A 17,741-nucleotide genomic window follows, 5' to 3' on the forward strand; every position below is an offset into this window, starting at 1 on the left:
TTTATTAATAGTTTATTACATGGCTTTCTCAGATATTAGGAAAGGGAAATAATCTGAAGTAAAGCTTCAGAAAAATATAGAGGCTTTTTTTCTCCCTATTAAAGAAAAATCACATACATTTTTTTGGTTCCATACACACTGGCCACCTGATAACTTGGTATGGATGCATGGGCAGGTTCCATAATTGTGGGGAGGAAAACGAAGAACTAAATCAAGTTTAAGCTCTTTCTTCTCACTAAATTTCCTGGAGGATATAATATAAATTTTAAAAGGACAATCTAGGTAGTGTTCATTTTAAAGCTCCTCCATTTTTTTTAACCCCTCTTTAAACATTCACCAAAAATAAAGAATTTTTATAGTTGTTTGGGACCAAAAATGAGTGACCATTAAACTTACCTCTGAATTCTCATCACAATTAGGATTGTGAGTAGTTACTTATTTGACCTTTTCTTTGAAAGCCCTTCTTGGAATAACTTTGTCAAGGATGTTTAACTAAAGGGGGTAATTTCCAAGGTAGAGACTTTTCTTGCCTTGAGTTACAGGTTTGTACTTGTTGAAATTACTTGCCTTTTTAGTTTTTTATTTTTATTTTATTTCCTAGTATTTAACTGATGAAGCAGATGTACAAGTTAGCCTTTGGATTATTAATGCCATGTGGAAAAACTTAGTCCAAGGAGTAGAAAAATGAAGCAATAGGTAGCTTTCAGATTTAATGACATTTAAAAAAGATATATATGTGGGGTGCTGTTTGTTATCCCTCCCTGCCTTTTTGGCATAAAAAGAAATGATTTAAGTATTATATTGCTTAAAAGAAGGTGGAGTCTATTAGGTTGAAAAGTAACTAGTTGTCTCTGGCTGTATAACAAAACCCCCAAAATTTGGTGACTTAAAACAATGAAATATTATTTCTCGTGGTGTTTTAAGGGTTGACTGGGCAAGTCCTCTGCTCCATGTGGTGTCAGTGGAGTCAGTCATGCAGCTGCATTGAACTGGGGGTTTGGCTGGGTGGGAACCTGGATCCAAGAGGGCCTGGTTTTCCTCCACATGGCCTCTCCATTTGGTGTCTCATTCTCCAGTACTCTCTCCACATGCTCTCATTATTCCATATTCCAGCCAAAGCTTCTTATGTGACAGCTGGATCCCAAGAGTGTAGCTGCCTGACCTTCCTAAGGCTTTAGTCTGGAATTGGCATGGCATTAGTTCTGCCACATTCTCTTGGTCAAAGCAAGTTACAAGGCTAGCCCAGAGTCAAAGAGAGAGGAAATACTCTTGGCAAAGAATTGGTGACCATCTTTAACTCATTACAGAGTGTATGGGGGTAATGAATAGGATGCCTGTGGAGGGGGATCTGATTGCAGATGAATAACAAATTTTTAAAAAATTGGTTAGATTTAGTAGGTCTTGATACTATATGTACAGGGAGTAGGGTAATAACATAATTGGATTCTGGCATGTTTCCTTTGAAGTGATGAGGATGTACATTTTATACCAGTACTGTCAGATTTTTCTTATATGAAATCAACTAAGGGTGGAAGTTAAATGCTTCTCTGAACATGTTATACATATATGTGAGTGAAACAAAAAGATGGGACTGTACTGAGAAAAGTGTAGTTCAGTGCTATTATAAATTGTTGATTACCTTTGTTTTTATACAGATTTTGTGTTTACTACAGTTCCTTTGCATTCTTGCAGAGAATAGGCGTGTGAAACTGTTACTTTGTGCATAGGAACATATGCACAGTAAATGCTTATCACACATATCTAATGTAATTTTTGTTATTTGTAGATGTGTGTGTATTTTTTTAGGAAGGTATATAAGTTCTGTGTCATTTGATTACATACGTACTAAATTCCATTACACAAAAATGAAAGTAGGTATCCCAAGTTGGTTCTTTATCCTGTTTTATGGTAATCAATATATTTAAAATCATGAGTTCAAAAGATTGCTTAATTTCAGGGACTTGCCTGGTGGTCCAGTGGTTAAGAATCCACCTTTTAATGCAGGGGACGTGGGTTCAGTCCCTGGTCAGGGAACTAAGATCCCACATGCCGCGGGGCAGCTAAGCCCGAGCGCTGTAACTACTGAGCCCGCACACTCTGGAGCCCACGCACCACAACTAGACAGCCCACGCACTGCAACAAAGAGCCTGTGTGCCACAACTGAGACCCGACACAGCAAAAGAGAGAGAGAGGGAAAGAAAGAAAGGAAGGAAGGAAGCCCAGCATTAAAAAAAAAAAAAAAAAAACCTAATTTCAGTTTACTCCCCACGGTGCTTGCTGCTCTGCTCCATCCGTAGTGAAGAATCAGTTTGCCACTGGAGTCATTGTGCACCAGGGGCTCTCCACCAGGGGGCAGCAATGTCTAGAGACATCTTTGATTGTCCCACCTGGAGGATGGAACTGGTATCTAGTGGGTAGGAAGCCAGGGATACTGCTAAGCATCATACATTGCACAGGACAGTCCCTCACAACAAAGAACTATCTGAGCCAAAATATCAGTAGCGCTGAACTTGAAGAAACCTATCCTACGCCAAAGGATGAAATTTTATTTTACTCTTTTTGGTACCTATATACATTTTGTTTTCCTTTAAATGTGTGACACAGAAGCTCCTATGCCCTCTATTTGTGACCCAGTTGGGTTACAAAAGATTTTTAATTAAGCCCATGTTTTCTTAAGTCCAAAGTGATTCTCTATAAGCATCTATTATCAGAGGCTGGAATTGACATGCTTTTGCTTTGGTGAACAGCTTTGCTTGGATTTATGGGCAGTTATGAAAGTCTGTAATTAGAGATGCTTGTGTTTATTCTTATGTGTAGATATAGAGAGAAATCTTTCCATTGGATGTTTGTCTGTGTGTGTGGTTTGCGATATAAATGATCCTACAGTGAATCATTCCTAGTAACAACTAAACACATGGACTGTTTGACAAAATTTTGAGGTATTTTGACAGTGTTGAGTTTTGGAGTGTTGTAATGGTAGTCATTGTTACAGGATTTGTTTTAATATTTACTCTTTTGTGTACACAGGTTAAAAACTGGGTCAAAGAATTACGGAAAATGTTGGGAAATGAAATCTGTTTATGTATAGTTGGTAAGCATCATTACTTTTTAAAAATGTCCTTTGTTTCCTTAACACTTTATTAAAGAATAGTAAATCAGTAATTTTCATTTTAAAGTTACATGAAAAAAGAAGAGTGGTATTTTAGTATTTAATATTTTAGTATAATTTGGGATTTGGAAGTGATCTTTCAGGAGGTTCAGACATCTGTACTTCAAGGAATGCCTTTGGGGAGCAAGTGGGAAGCCCTAAACATGTAGGGCATCAAGTCCCCCAGCCTTGCTTCAACTTGACCCTTGGTTTTTCATCATAAGATTATTTTAGAAAAGAAGAGTTCAGCAACTACTTTACAATATAATTAAAATCAATGACTTAAGCTGTGTTCTTGTTCTGTATATTTAACTATACCCATTTTTGAGTTAAGAACAAATGTGACTCCAAAGATATAAGTAGATCATGATATACTAGACTGGAAAAATATCTTAAGAGGTAAAGTAAAACAACTCTAGAATTCACTCTTGGACTTCTGGCATTTCTCTTTGGTTTCCTTTTTCTTTAGAGTATTATTTCTATGATATAACAGCTAATTATTGGTCAATAAAGTGTTCCAGACACTATGCTGTGTACTCAGTGGACATTATCTCATGTAATCTTCACAACCCTATGAGGGTTTTGTAGAGGAAGCTGAGCCCTGGAGATACGTACTTAATAACTTGCTTAATATCATGCAGCTATCAGAGATGGGATTCAAATTGAGTCATTCAGACTCCTCTGCTTATGATATTAATCCTTATGAATAGCCTCAGGTTGTTTTCTCTCTTCCTTTTTATGTAACTGATAAATGGCTTGGGAGAAACCAGGGTAGTTTTAGTGGAGGACATAGAATGGAGTAGTCACCGTGGGCAAATTCTGGTTTTAGCCTTAAGAATTTTTTTGTTTTAACCTGAGTTTACATTTCTTACATTTTGTCACCATTAGATTGGTAAACTTTACAGGTCCAGATCAGGGTGCAAGTTTTGGGAGAGGAACAGGAGCTGATCTGGCCTGCTTTTTAGTCTAGATGCTAGATGTTAGGCTAGATGATGGGAATATTTCAAACAAGAACACTGGAGTCGTAGACCACATAGGAGTTTGGGACCAAAGCTGCAGCTAGTCATTGGTAAGTTTGGCCTGCTTTTGTCTGTCTGGTATATTGGACTTACTGGGAGTGGAAGTGGTCATAGTAGGTGAATGACTAAAGATTTGATGATCTGGGATTCTGGTTATCTCTCAGAAGAGAGGAAGGAAGTAACACATTCTAAGAAACATAGCTAACATATTCTTAAGAAAGTCAAAGAAGGGATTTCCCTGGCAGTCCAGTGGTTAAGACTTCGCCTTCCAATGCAGGGGCTGTGGGTTCCTCCCTGGTTGGGGAGCTAAGATCCCACATGCCTTGGGGCCAAAAAACCAAAACATAAAATAGAGGCAATATTGTAACAAATTCAATAAAGGCTTTAAAAATGGTCCACATCAAAAAAATCTTCAAAAAAAAAAAAGAAAGAAAAAAGGAAAGTCAAAGAAGCCTCAAGAACTTGTTACTTGACCAAGGTTGCAAAGTAACATTTAAAAAATTAGCTGGGTGGGAGTTCCCTGGTGGTTCAGTGGTTAGTGCTAAGCACTTCCACTGCAGGGGGTCACGGGTTCAATCTCTGCTACCGGGACCAAGGATCCCACAAGCCTCGCAGCATGGCCAAAAAAAAAAAAAAAAAATTAGCTGGGTGAATAAACTTAGGATAATTAACTTAAACTTTGTATTCTTCATGTTCATATTCTTAGGTTTAGTAATATTGAAACTGGTAGCTTACTGCCCCCAAGTAGGGTTAGATACGTCTCATTTCATGTTATATAATGTTTATTAATGTTTGGTATAAAGTATAAAAGGCTCTCACTCTCCCTTTTCCGTTGGCAAGTGTGACATGGAATTCTATTTGTAATTCAGAGTTGGAAGAATTTTGAGAGCCCATTTACCACAAAAGGAAAATTTCACGAAGCTACCATATCTGTGTAACCAGTACATTAGAAGCCCCACCAGTACATTAGAAGCCCCCTTTCTTTTTTTTCTTTTTTTTTTTCTGTGCTCCTTTCTCATCCCAACACTACCCCAGTTGCCTTCTCCTCACCGCAGACATAATCCTGACTTTTTACTGAAGGGACTGGTTGTGTTCTGAATTTCAGAAAATAGGATCATGTGTGTATGGGAGCTATTTTGTCTGTTGTTTTGGCTTTACATTATGTTTACAAGATTCCTCTATGTTCTTGTATATAGTTGTACTTCATTTTACTCTCTTTGCTATCTAATACTTAATTCTATGAATATTCCACAGTTTATCCTTCTGCTGTTGATGGACATCTGCATAATTTTTTCCACGTCTTGATTTTCATTTCATTCTATATATGTTCAGTGTTTATTTTCTCTCCTGTTTTAAAACTAACTTCAAAATAATACTACCTCATAGCATTGTGATGAAGACTAAATAATGATTTGGAAAACACTTGGTATAGAGTAGGCATATGACAAATATTTGTTCCTTTCCCTTTACGCAAGACAGTCCTTCAAACATTTGAAGCCTACTTGGATGGTTCACCTAAAATCTTCCCTAAGTTTTCAACTGTTTGGGCTAACTTTCAGACATCCTCATCATCCTGATTATTTTTTCCTAGGTTTATTTCGGTGTATCAGTGTGTCTCCTACACTTGAAATGAATACTAGAATCCAAACATTGTTGACTCAATGTATACTATAGCTCTCTCTTTTTTTAAATCTTCTTACTGTCCTTCTACCAGCATTGCCCAAGATTGGATATACTTTTTAGCAGTCATGTCAACTCAATTTCTCTTTTACGTAGATTATAGTTAACAAAAATCAGAATTTCTTTTTTATAAGTATTGGTCTTCTGTCAGGCTTTCCCCATCTTCCTACATAACTAAATTATTTAAACCTAAGTGTAGGAATTTCAACTTGTCATAGGTTTCTGAATGTTTATGTTTGATATATAATCTACTAGCTTTTTCATGTGTAAATTAGATGCTGAACCTTCTAGGTCCTTATCTAAATCACTGATAATGTGTAAAGCAGGAAGAGAGAACTCTACTAGCAGACTTTTCCCTCTAGTTTTAGTTAATCCATTGATCAGCACTCTTGGCTGTGGTTGCTCTGTTTAATAGAGTATTTTGTTTCTAGTCTGTCCTTAATATTTGTATGTTTGTTAAACAAATATTTATTATTAATAATAGCTACCATTTATTGAGTGCCAATAAATGGTATTCTAAGTATTCTAAGTATTCTAAGAACTACACACTTATTTCATTTAAGCCTCCTGACAACACGGCAAGAAGGCATTGTTGCCATTTCCATTTTACACATGAGAAAATGGACTTAGAGAGCTTGATACTTCCCAAACTACATAGTATATAGAGATAGACCTGGGATTTTCATTTGGGTCTGTCTGCTACTTCAAGCCCATATACTTAACCAATAATATATATTGCTGGCTATGTACCAGGCTTTGAGAATAATGTAGTGAATAAGTTAAAAAATAGATATGGTCCTTGTCTCCCCAGAGCTTATCATGTAGGGTGAGACAGAAAAACAAGCTCTTATTGTACATTATGATACATGCTATCAAGGGGTTGGGGGTGTGCTGTGATAGCACAGAAGCAAACCGAACTAAATTGGGGGAGTGGTGGTTAAGGGATTTCCAAAGCCAGCCAGGGTTGTGGTAGGAAATGTGTTAATTATCATGAGTTTAATTCTCTCATAACAGTATTGATTTTCCATTTGATCATTCACTGTCATTTTCCATTTGATCATTCACTGTGATGGCTGAAAAATACTCTATTGAACACATCCTATGTGCTAGACTTTTTACATATATCTTATTTTCACATTAACCTTGCAAAGTTTATTAGCTACATTTGTACAAAGTGAGACTAAGGGGTTAAGTAATTTGCCCCAAATCTTATAGTTTTGAAATGAGCCAGGACTTAAAAACAAGTTTTATCAGATTTAAAAATTTCTTTCCACTAGGCCACACAACATCCAGTCTAAGCAAAATAAAGTTCTAGCTCTTTATTGCTATTAGGCCGTCTGCCCTTAGCAATGGGTGTATCCCTTCCGTGTTCTTAATTCAAATAGGTATTTTTAAAGAAGATAAAATTTTTAGTATTCTTAGCAGGATAGCCTTTTCCTCTCCTATAGCTTCCGTCAGCTTTCCCCCCTAGCCTTTATTGTACTATACTTTCAAGTAGGTGCTTACTTTGGTGGTTATTCTTATTTTCAGGTATTGTAAGCCTATTAGAAAGTTCCCAATGTGGCTGCACAGTAGTATTTAAACAGATATGAGCCTCAACCACAAGCTTTAGCTCTCTTGCTTTTAAAAGAACATAGCTAAAAAGGTCTTGAACTTTGGAAAGGTGTCAGTCACTGACAGGCAGTTTTGTGACTTCGTCTGTGCTGTTAATCCATTATGAGCACTTAATTGTTCAAAGAAATAGTAGTTATTTAGTAGAGGGATTTTTTTTTGTTTAAAATATTAATTATGTTATTAAAATAGTTAGCCATTTTAATAATAACTGGTTTTAGGGAACTCCCTGGCAGTCCATTGTTTAGGACTTGGCGCTTTCATTGCCGTGGCCTGGGTTCAATCCCTGGCTGGGGAACTAAGATCCCGCAAGCCGTGTGGCATGGCCAAAAGATTAAAAAACAAAAAAATACTGGCTTTATTAAAGTTTAGTTAAGTTTAAAATGCTGTTAAATAATAAAGCAGTGTCAATAATTTTCCCCAAATATTCATGTGAGGCAACAAGGTGATTGTCTACTTTCCCTATCCTCAGTTTTTAAAAATAGATGTTGGTAATTATGGTGGATTTTTAAAAAAGAGACATTAAAACTCTAACAAACCAACTCATAGGGTTTTAGTTAATTGCAACAAAAGTCTCCTTTGATCTGTAGGAGGCTGTTTTACCTTTTTACAGTGGCAGAATCTTGTGCCTCCATTTGTTGGAGCTGCCTGCCACTAGGTGGTGCTTTGTGCATTCTTCATAGCATGAAACAACTTACTCCACTGGTGACTGTTGGATATATTGGTTGTAATATTTAGCAAATTAAAATTTTATTGATAAAGTATAATGTGGGAAATCAGAACTGATATGTGTCTTCTTGCTGAGATAGGCTGATAACTGTTCAAAGAAGGAAGAGTTTATTACTGAATTTGTTAGTACCAGCTGAGCTTTAGTAATGTCTGCTTCCCTCCCTCAACCTTAGGCTATGGTGTCAGATCATTGCTTAAAGCTGCAGGTAATTAGGTGCTCAGATTATTTGAGGTCTTCATATACAGAACCTCTGGGCTTGTACCTCTCAGTTCTAAGCATTGCATCTTTCATTGGGTGCTTACTTCAATACTTTATCTGAAATTGTCTTCTAGACTCTCTAAGGTCCTGAGAAAAAATGACCTTATTTACAAGGTTTCCTTTTTTACCCCTATAGGTCATAATAGAAGAAATGAAAATATTTGTTTAAAGTGTCCTTTCTTAGGGTATTTTTCCCCTTTTCTGTATGTTATTTCCATTGCCTTTAGCACTCTGTCCAGCCTACTTACCTTAATCTCTACTGTGTATATAATAAGGAATCTGCATTTTGCAGTTCCTACACTTTTGTTCTGGTGGCTTTATGGCATAATCTCAGTTTGGTTCCATTGTTTAAGGAGAGCTAAACTTATTTTCAGTAATTTAAAATCTGCATGATGTTCATATACTAAGTTGTCTCATGTTTTTAAAACAAATGTAGTTTCTTCCCCTGCAGTGGTGAAGTACTTCAAAAGCCATATATTTTAATGCTTTCTTTAACCAGTTAATATCATCGAGAAAACCAAAATATTCTTAGGATCCAAGAGGCTAGCCTAATATATTTTCATGAACCATAATTATTGATTGGGGACCATTTACACTTGGCTAAGACTCATAGGTTTATCCTTAGGATTCCCTAGTGAATCTTAGTCCCATTTATACCCTAAATCAAAAATAGTGCTTATCTCTTTGGAAAAGTTATTTTCTCTGACAGAGGCTGCAGCTTCAGGAGGGATGTGCATTGAGCCATTTGAGGGAGGTTGAGGCATTCACCTTGACAGTCATGATCAGCCCTCATATCCAAATGTCCTGAAACCTTACAGTTTCAGGACATTTAGAAGGATATTTAGAAGTCTGGTGGGTGGGGATTTGTATTATTTTTCCAGATGATTAAAATGGCAATTGTATATTTAGAATTGGCTTAATTTCATTATAAAAATGAATCAATATTAAAGACTGGCATTTACATTTTCAAATTAGGTAATAAAATAGACTTGGAGAAGGAGAGACATGTTTCCATTCAAGAAGCAGAATCGTAAGTGTTATCCCTTCTCTTCCTTCCTTCAGTCACTCTCTGTAAGAAGTCTTCCTCTTTGCACAATGTACTTTACCATTTAGTTATTACTCAAACCTCTTAATATAGATTGAGCTAGTGGATTCAGTGAAGCGAGTTTACACTGGCAATTTCTGGCTTTTGGTGACATTTAAAGTTATTTTACTTTCACTTCTCTTTCTGGTTTCAGTAAAAAGTATTAAGAGTGATGCAAAAGAAAACCGTCATGGCCAAATAGTCAGTGAGTCACAAAAACTGAAGTATTTGGGTTGCAGATTAACTTAGAATAAAAGTCTTATTTTATTCTTATTTAAAAGTTGATTCAATATATAGAAACGTCAAATGGTATATAATCTTAATTTCACTAAACCTGGGTTAATTAGTAATAAGTCACTAAAATTGCTATTGTAAAAAAAGTTCAAATGGCAGTCATGACAAAAACATGAAACATATTTTTACTTCAATTACTGATGTTACTTTTTTTTAAGGTATGCAGAATCTGTGGGAGCGAAACATTATCATACTTCAGCCAAACAGAACAAAGGAATTGAGGAACTTTTTCTTGACCTTTGTAAAAGTAGGTATATGGCTCTTTTTAAAATATTGGTAATATTTCGGAGTGATTGTTTTTAATTTATTTATTTTATTTATTTATTTTTGGCTGCATTGGGTCTTCGTTGCTGCGCGCGGGCTTTCTCTAGTTGCGTCGGGTGGGGGCTACTCTTCATTGCAGTGCATGGGCTTCTCATTGCGGTGGCTTCTCTTGTTGTGGAGCACGGGTTCTAGGTGCGCGGGCTTCAGTAGTTGTGGCTTGCGGGCTCTAGAGCACAGGATCAGTAGTTGTGGCGCACAGGCTTAGTTGCTCAGTGGCATGTGGGATCTTCTGGGACCAGGGCTCGAACCCGTGTCCCCTGCATTGGCAGGCAGAGTCTTAACCACTGCGCCACCAGGGAAGCCCCTGGGGTGATGTTTTACAGTTTCCATTTTGACCATATTGATGATTTGTCGCATCGACCAGTATTATTATTTACTTAGTATCTTTAACTCATTTTTTGAAGCTTAAATACCTTCTTTAGCCCTATTTCAAGTAGTAATCAATGGCTATGAAATCTTATGTGTAGTATTTGCTAAATACATATTAAAATATATGCATTACTATTAAAAATAAAAATGGAAGGGGAATGGACAGAATAAAACAGATTTAAGAGTTGTAACAACCTTTTGCAGTGGATGGACCTTATTTGGATCCTAATTTGACAAACTAGTGAAAAAGAACATTTGTGAAACAATTGGGACTATATGAACACTCACCAGATATTGATATTAAGAAATTATTGTAAATTTTTTTAGGCGTGGTTATTGTGTAGTGGTTATGCTTAAAAAAAGAATTATTTTTTAAAATGTTTTTATCTTTTAGAAATCATATTAAAATAATTTATGAATAAAATTATGTATCTGGGATTTGATTTAAAATAATGGTAGGGATGATTGCCAAGTATGGATGAAATTGTGTGATGGACATACAGATTTTCATTATGCTCTTCTTTCTACTTTTATATATGTTTGAGCTTTTCCATATTAAAAAAAGAGAAAGGAAAATGTTTATTATATACAATCTGAAAGTCATTTCTCATATCACCAATAGAATGTATACTATACTTAGGAAAACCCTAGTCTATAGAATAATGGATTGAAATGATTTTGTCAAATTATATTCCTTATAGTTATAGACCTCAGAATGATGGTTTTTTGCTCTAAAAAAATGTACATATATACAAACTTTGAAGTAAATTTCAGTTTTATGTAAGCCTGAAGATCATTCATAATTCTTCTAGAGTGTTAATTCTCTAAATGTGGTCCTGCAATCAGCAGCATTAGCATCACTTGAGAGTATGTTAGAAGTGCAAATTCTTGGGCCTTACCCCAAACCTACTGAATCAGAATCTCTGGAGGTGGTGCCCAGAATCTGTGTTTTAATCCCTCATTATGATTCTGATGCATACTAAAATTTGAGAACCACTGCTGTACATATCAGTCACTAGGAGATCTTGTTAAAATGCATAATTTGATAAAATGGGTCTGATGTGGGCCTGAGCTTCTCTTTACTAACAGACACCCAAGCGGTAATGACACTAGTACTCAGACCATACTTTGAGTACTGAGGTTCTAGATCAGTGGCTTATAAATGTTATATATCATATCTTTATATAAAAGAATTGAATATTCTCTATACATTTATTTTAAAAATTATAGAACATGTATAAGTACTTACGATTTTCCATATTGTAAAATATACATTAAAAAAAAAGAAATTTTGAAAGGTTAAGGAAAAATAAATTGAAGTTTTTCTAATTTTACCTCAGTGGATTATCCCGTATACCTCAATTTGGAAACCATTGTTCAAGAGCAATCTCTGGACCCAAGTTTAAGAAACCTTATTCTGTTTTAAGGACTCTCTTTTCTTTCCTCATCTTTTCAGATATGTATTTTGCAACTATTTATTCCTAGTCTGTGTCTTATATTCTCATTTTTCTTAACTGTCTCTCAAAGAGCTGAAGTTCTAAATTTTAATGAGGTCTGATTTATCAGGTTTTCTGTATGAGTCATGTTTTTTGTCTTACATGAGAAACCTTTGGTAACTCAAAGTCATAAAGATTTTCTTCTACAGAGATTTCCTCCTGTGTTTTCTTCTAGAAATTTGTTTTACATTTAAGACTGTAATTAATTTTTTGTTAATTTTCACATATGGTGGGAAGTATAGATTGAACTTTTATTTTTTACACGTAAATGTCCAGTTCCAGTACTATCTCTTGAAAAGATTGTGCTGGACCACACAATCACCAGTATCTCACTGTCATCATTCGAGTAACTTCTACTGTATCTTTAAATCAGATAGTGTGAGTCCTCCAGCTTTGTTCTTCCTCTTTCATCTTAAACTCTTTTGTTCTTTCAAATGTTATTTGGTTAAAAGTTTACATGACTTACTGAAGAATAAATCTTGTACCCTAAATATTGCTTGTACTTGGAACAATTTGACCTTCTTTGACGTATTTCTAAGTATAATTGGAAAATCTTAAGGATGACACTTGTATACAGTCATCTGTTTAAATCAAAACCTTTTTTTCTTTGGTGATGTCACTGTGGCTGTTATACAACTGGACAAGTACGCTTGCTATTAATTTTATCTAGTTTCCTTGTTGGTTGAAAGTCAGAAATAGCTATCATGGTGGTAAACTGAAATTATAGAAACAGAAAACGCCAATTGTGGTCCTAAATAATTTCTGCTTTCTCCCTCTCTTAGGGATGATAGAAACGGCACAAGTGGATGAAAGGGCAAAAGGCAATGGCTCCAGTCAACCAGGAGCTGCAAGGCGAGGTGTACAAATTATTGATGATGAACCTCAAGCCCAGAGCGGTGGCGGAGGGTGCTGTTCTTCTGGATAACTGTTCACCCCTAAGGAATAAAATAACAAACTGTGGATCCTTGCCCTCAACACAAAGACTGCCATATTCCAAGTCACATTATTTTACCAATGGAATTAGAGAGTTAACAGTATTTTAAATTACGTTTATAACACTGCAGAGACCTTAAGTGCTAAACTTAGTGGGGTTCGTGACCAGAGAATTGGCATTTTCTACACATGTTAACAAAGCAGTTACCAATGGCCTTTTTACATATTTTTTTTCTTTAACAAGGAGTAATATGCATGTAGAAAAGACCTACTTAAAGGCTTCATTTATATTCTTTTAAATCAAATCTTTATTTAATAACTTATATATGTTGTTGGAATGGTATACATTTTTGCAGTCCTTTGTATTTTGTGGTAGTTTGAATTGTATCACTTCTAAACAGCAAACTGTTTTTCTTTTTTTTAAAATTAGCAGATACCTGAAGTACTATTTTTGCAGGGTTTGCACAGGCCCCTAACTGTCTACTACACTTTGATATAATCTATATTCATCCTGTATGCTGAGCTGATAAAATACATTGTAAATTACATATTAAATATTTTATCTGCTTTTACAAGCGCAAGGTGCAAAAATATATACAGTAGTCTCATTGATGACTGTAAAGTGAATTAACATTTGGTGATAATGTCTAAGCTTTTTGACTCTGATCATAGCTCCCCTTCACTTTTGTCTTAACTTGAAAGTGGCGTGTTTAAATTTTCTCATATACTTTACTTGAATTATTGCTGTTGTCACATTTTTTGCCTCTGTAAATCCATCTAATGATTGAGCGACAGCATTTGCCTTTTGGTTTGGGTGGGGGTTTTTTTGTTCTTTTGTGGGGGGTTTTTTTGTTTGTTTTTTGTTTTCTGGGTTTTTTGTTTGGATAAAAGAGATGACTTCTGCTCATTTTGCTTTAGAATGGTTACCTTAGAAGTATTTGAGTGGAGCATGCTGAGTTTCACTGCTGCAAGGCTTTAGTTTTCTCTTAGGCTTTATGTGAGATGGACTCATTGGTAGGAGAAGAGAGGAAGAAGTCCCAGATAGTAGCCACTCACCAAGACTCATTCATACAGCATGTTAGTGGTAGCTTCTCCTCCACAGGCAGCACTTTTAGATCCTTTGTGAGCAAGCTGTTTCTGGTCACTGCTTGCCAGAGATGAACACAGAAAGCTTTGTTTCATTTTATAAGAGCTATCCTTCTGAGTTTCTTTGAAGGGAAACATTTCATGTAATGAAGTTATAGCGAACACTGGAAAGATTTATTATAAAATTATATTCTTGTATACTTTGTAAATTAGTCTCTCATTAAGTTTTTTTTTTTTTTTTTTTCTTTCTTTAAGCATAGGACTGATAGAATAGAATCAGGCACTGCTCATAGAAGGAACACAAATTGTGGAAATTAACAAATTGTTCTTGTGCTAATATATATATTTTTCCATTTCTGTCATGCTTGGAAAACTAGTAAATGTTATGTCTAAGATAAAATGGAATGGTCCCTGGATTTACTTCTTATAAGATGCAGTAGTATACAATAAAGTTGTTAGCATGAGCAATTAAAAGAATATAATGAGGTTATAGTTACTAAAGAAGTAACTTTCCCAGATGGGTTAAAGTTGAATAAATTGACACCTTGATGTTATGATATTAGAATTTTAACTTAGTATTAAGTATTCTATAAGGCCTCATTTTACCTTCCTTAATTATTGTCCTTGTCAAACTCAACACACTGCTTCTCCACTGTGTGTGTTTAGGGAGGGCGGAGTGGAAAGAGTCTTCAGGAAGATAAGCTAAAATTGTCTGTGTAGTCTCTTGGTTTCCTGTGAAGTTACTGTTTATGCAGGAGGTGGAGGGAGGCAGGGGAAATCATGAGTACAGATAAAAGAAAAAATTGTTTTTGCCCTCCTGGTTCTTTCAGTGGTAGTAAAGAAAGCCTTGTCATTTCTACTGTTGTAGATGTAGATGGGAAAGAAGCTCTTCTCCATTGGAGTGAAGTATGTTTTTAAAACTAATTAGACATGAAATTGAGCTTTATTCCAAAAAATAAAATCATAAAGCCTGATAATTGGAGAGTTGTACTCTCGATTTTTGACCCTATATTAATGATATAAAAGTCCAGATAGAAACCTCTGCTCCAGAGTTGCCAGATAATTATTGATATGGTACAACCACTCTCGGTGTTTTGTTTTGTTTATTTATTTTTTCTTTACTCTTCTTTGGTTTCTGTGTACCTTTCTTTTTCTTTGCGGTACGCAGGCCTCTCACTGTTGTGGTCTCTCCCATTGCGAAGCACAGGCTCCGGACGCGCAGGCTCAGCGGCCATGGCTCACGGGCCCAGCCGCTCCGCAGCATGTGGGATCTCATGGACCGGGGCACGAACCCGCGTCCCCTGCATCGGCAGGTGGACTCTCGACCACTGCACCACCAGGGAAGCCCTCTATGTACCCTTCTTCACCTCAAGCATTTCATTCTTCTTTTTTAACCTGTAATTTAAACTAATTCAGTAGCAACAATAGATAATATGTATACCTGACCTTGCTCTGAAGCCTAGAAGGTCTTTAGATAGGAATAGGGTGAAAGGGTAATGAAAGAGGACCAATCAATTGCAGCATGTATACAAAGGAAAGATAAATGATAAACCAAGGCTGAGGAACTTTTTCTGATACTTTCTTCACCTTTCTAATACCTATCTGTTGTGTTCCTGTCCTTATAATTGTGCTATTAGGAAGAAGACACAAGTTATCGTGTTGTGTATTAAAAGTAGTAGGTAGGGCTTCCCTGGTGGCGCAGTGGTTGAGAGTCCGCCTGCCGATGCAGGGGACACGGGTTCGTGCCCCGGTCCGGGAAGATCCCACATGCCGTGGAGCGGCTGGGCCGGTGAGCCATGGCCGCTGGGCCTGCGCGTCCGGAGCCTGTGCTCCGCAGCGGGAGAGGCCACAACAGTGAGAGGCCCGCGTACCGCAAAAATAAATAAATAAATAAATAAAAATTCACGTAAAAGTAGTAGGTAGATAGAACCAATATATTTTTCAACTAGTAAGTGTATACTCTTCGTATATATAATTAAAAATTGGTTTAAGTAGTCATTAGGAAGGTATCTGAATATTTAAAGTATACAATCACTGTTTCTGTAATGATGCGTATTCTGCTTCTTGTTTTGCATTGTGATTATAGAGGAAGATTATTGTTTTTAAATATATTGCAACAATTTTGGGGTAAACAGTAATCTGAAAAGAAACAAGCATCACATTACCATATGAAATATGAGTGTTTGAATTTCTTTTCTTCTGGGGTTATCTCCTGAAAATAGCCTAAAGCTGTGGCTGTTACAGCTAAATTGAAATCTTATAAAAAATATTAGCCATATATTATTAGTGATTACTTTTTATTTGGCATTAAAATAACAGAAGAATGATATTTCATTTTTAGATTTTCAGTAAGAAAAAGTAAAATTTGAGAAATAGACAAGGAGGGTAGTAAGAAGTAGAATGAAAGGTAGATAGGAAATTCTACAACCTGACAATTTTTAAAATCATTTTAAATACTACATTACTTTTATCAGATGGTTTCTAAATAAGGCAAGTTATGCATTGTGCCAAATATTTAGAACATTAAAAAAATGAATTGTTATACTGTTTATTTCTTTTAATACATAATTTGCAATTTTCTATATTATAAATGCTACCAGGGGTCTAGATCATTGATCTTATATTATTTTCAGATAATATAACTTACATTTATAATTACCACTTATGTCTAGAAGGGTTTGACTTGTGCCTTTGACTTTTGAAATTTATCTTTTGACTTCTGTTTGCCATTATAGTTTTCAGTCTTTTTAGTGTGACAAAGAGGGAATACATAATTTGTGACCATTTAAAATGTTGAGATCTTCTAGAAAAGGGTTTAGATAGTAATGACCAGCAAGAGCCTTACAGTAATTTCTAAAGATATAGAGACTAAGTAGATCCTTAAGTATTCTTTTCTAAATTATAAAATGCATTACCTAGATTTTAATAATTAAAAGCTGGGATTCATTGAACATAACACATTTATTTGATTTTATAGTAGGCATTGATTCTAGTAAGTTGCTGTTCTGTAGTTTTTTATCAACCAAACAGAGGAATATATTTGGTGTTGTGGACTAAAATTCGTCTGACTTGGATGGCTTTTCCCTTTTCAAAAAAACTAATTACAATTCTGAGCAAACTTTCCTAAATGTAAGTATTTTAGTATTAATCATATGTAATGAGAAAAATTTAGAAATACTCTTAAGAGTTTCCAATTTTAAGCAAAAGTACTTTGCTTCTAAACAAATATCACTTTGATAGATCTTTAGCACTGCTTGGGCTATCTGGGATTTATATATCATCTGTTTTCTAAGGAAGCTGAGTGTGCTTTTGAGTGTTAACCTTTCTGCAGTAGATAATGAACATGGCATGTTACATGGCCCACCCAGAAAGAATCTTATCTTAAAGCATCTTGTCCTCTCCAGAATACTGCACATATTTCCAAGTACATTGCATTAAAGCCAAAGGATGAGCCTGCCTACTTAAATGACCTTTATTCCCACTGAATCAGTTCTCACTTTGATTTTGATACTTCCTGGCAACTGAATCATTTATCATCAGATACTCAAGAAAAAGCTAATATGATTTCCTTAAATTTGAACTTATGTAGAGCAATGAGAGAAAGGTGAGGGACAGCAGGGATAAAGTATGATGTTGTTGAAAAACAGAACAGTGGTATTTGCTAAACTGTATCTTCAGTGGTAGCAAGCTCTTTTAAGGAAACCATCTT

The 17,741-nt window shown here is 35.6% G+C and overlaps 1 protein-coding gene across 1 annotated transcript in view; it reads left to right on the plus strand.

Moving 5' to 3' along the window:
- RAB21 (RAB21, member RAS oncogene family) overlaps positions 1 to 15,009 on the plus strand; it is a 30,142-nt gene extending 15,133 nt beyond the window's left edge. Inside the window, exons 4-7 of the mRNA XM_067697359.1 lie at positions 3,028 to 3,091; positions 9,422 to 9,476; positions 9,983 to 10,071; positions 12,796 to 15,009. Coding sequence (XP_067553460.1) covers positions 3,028 to 3,091; positions 9,422 to 9,476; positions 9,983 to 10,071; positions 12,796 to 12,938 — 351 coding nt within the window. The 3' untranslated portion in view covers positions 12,939 to 15,009. The remainder of the gene's footprint in view (positions 1 to 3,027; positions 3,092 to 9,421; positions 9,477 to 9,982; positions 10,072 to 12,795) is intronic.
- The last annotated feature ends 2,732 nt before the right edge of the window (positions 15,010 to 17,741 follow it).

The sequence above is a fragment of the Pseudorca crassidens genome, chromosome 11, assembly GCF_039906515.1.
Source record: "Pseudorca crassidens isolate mPseCra1 chromosome 11, mPseCra1.hap1, whole genome shotgun sequence".
NCBI classification, from domain to species: Eukaryota; Metazoa; Chordata; class Mammalia; order Artiodactyla; family Delphinidae; genus Pseudorca; species Pseudorca crassidens.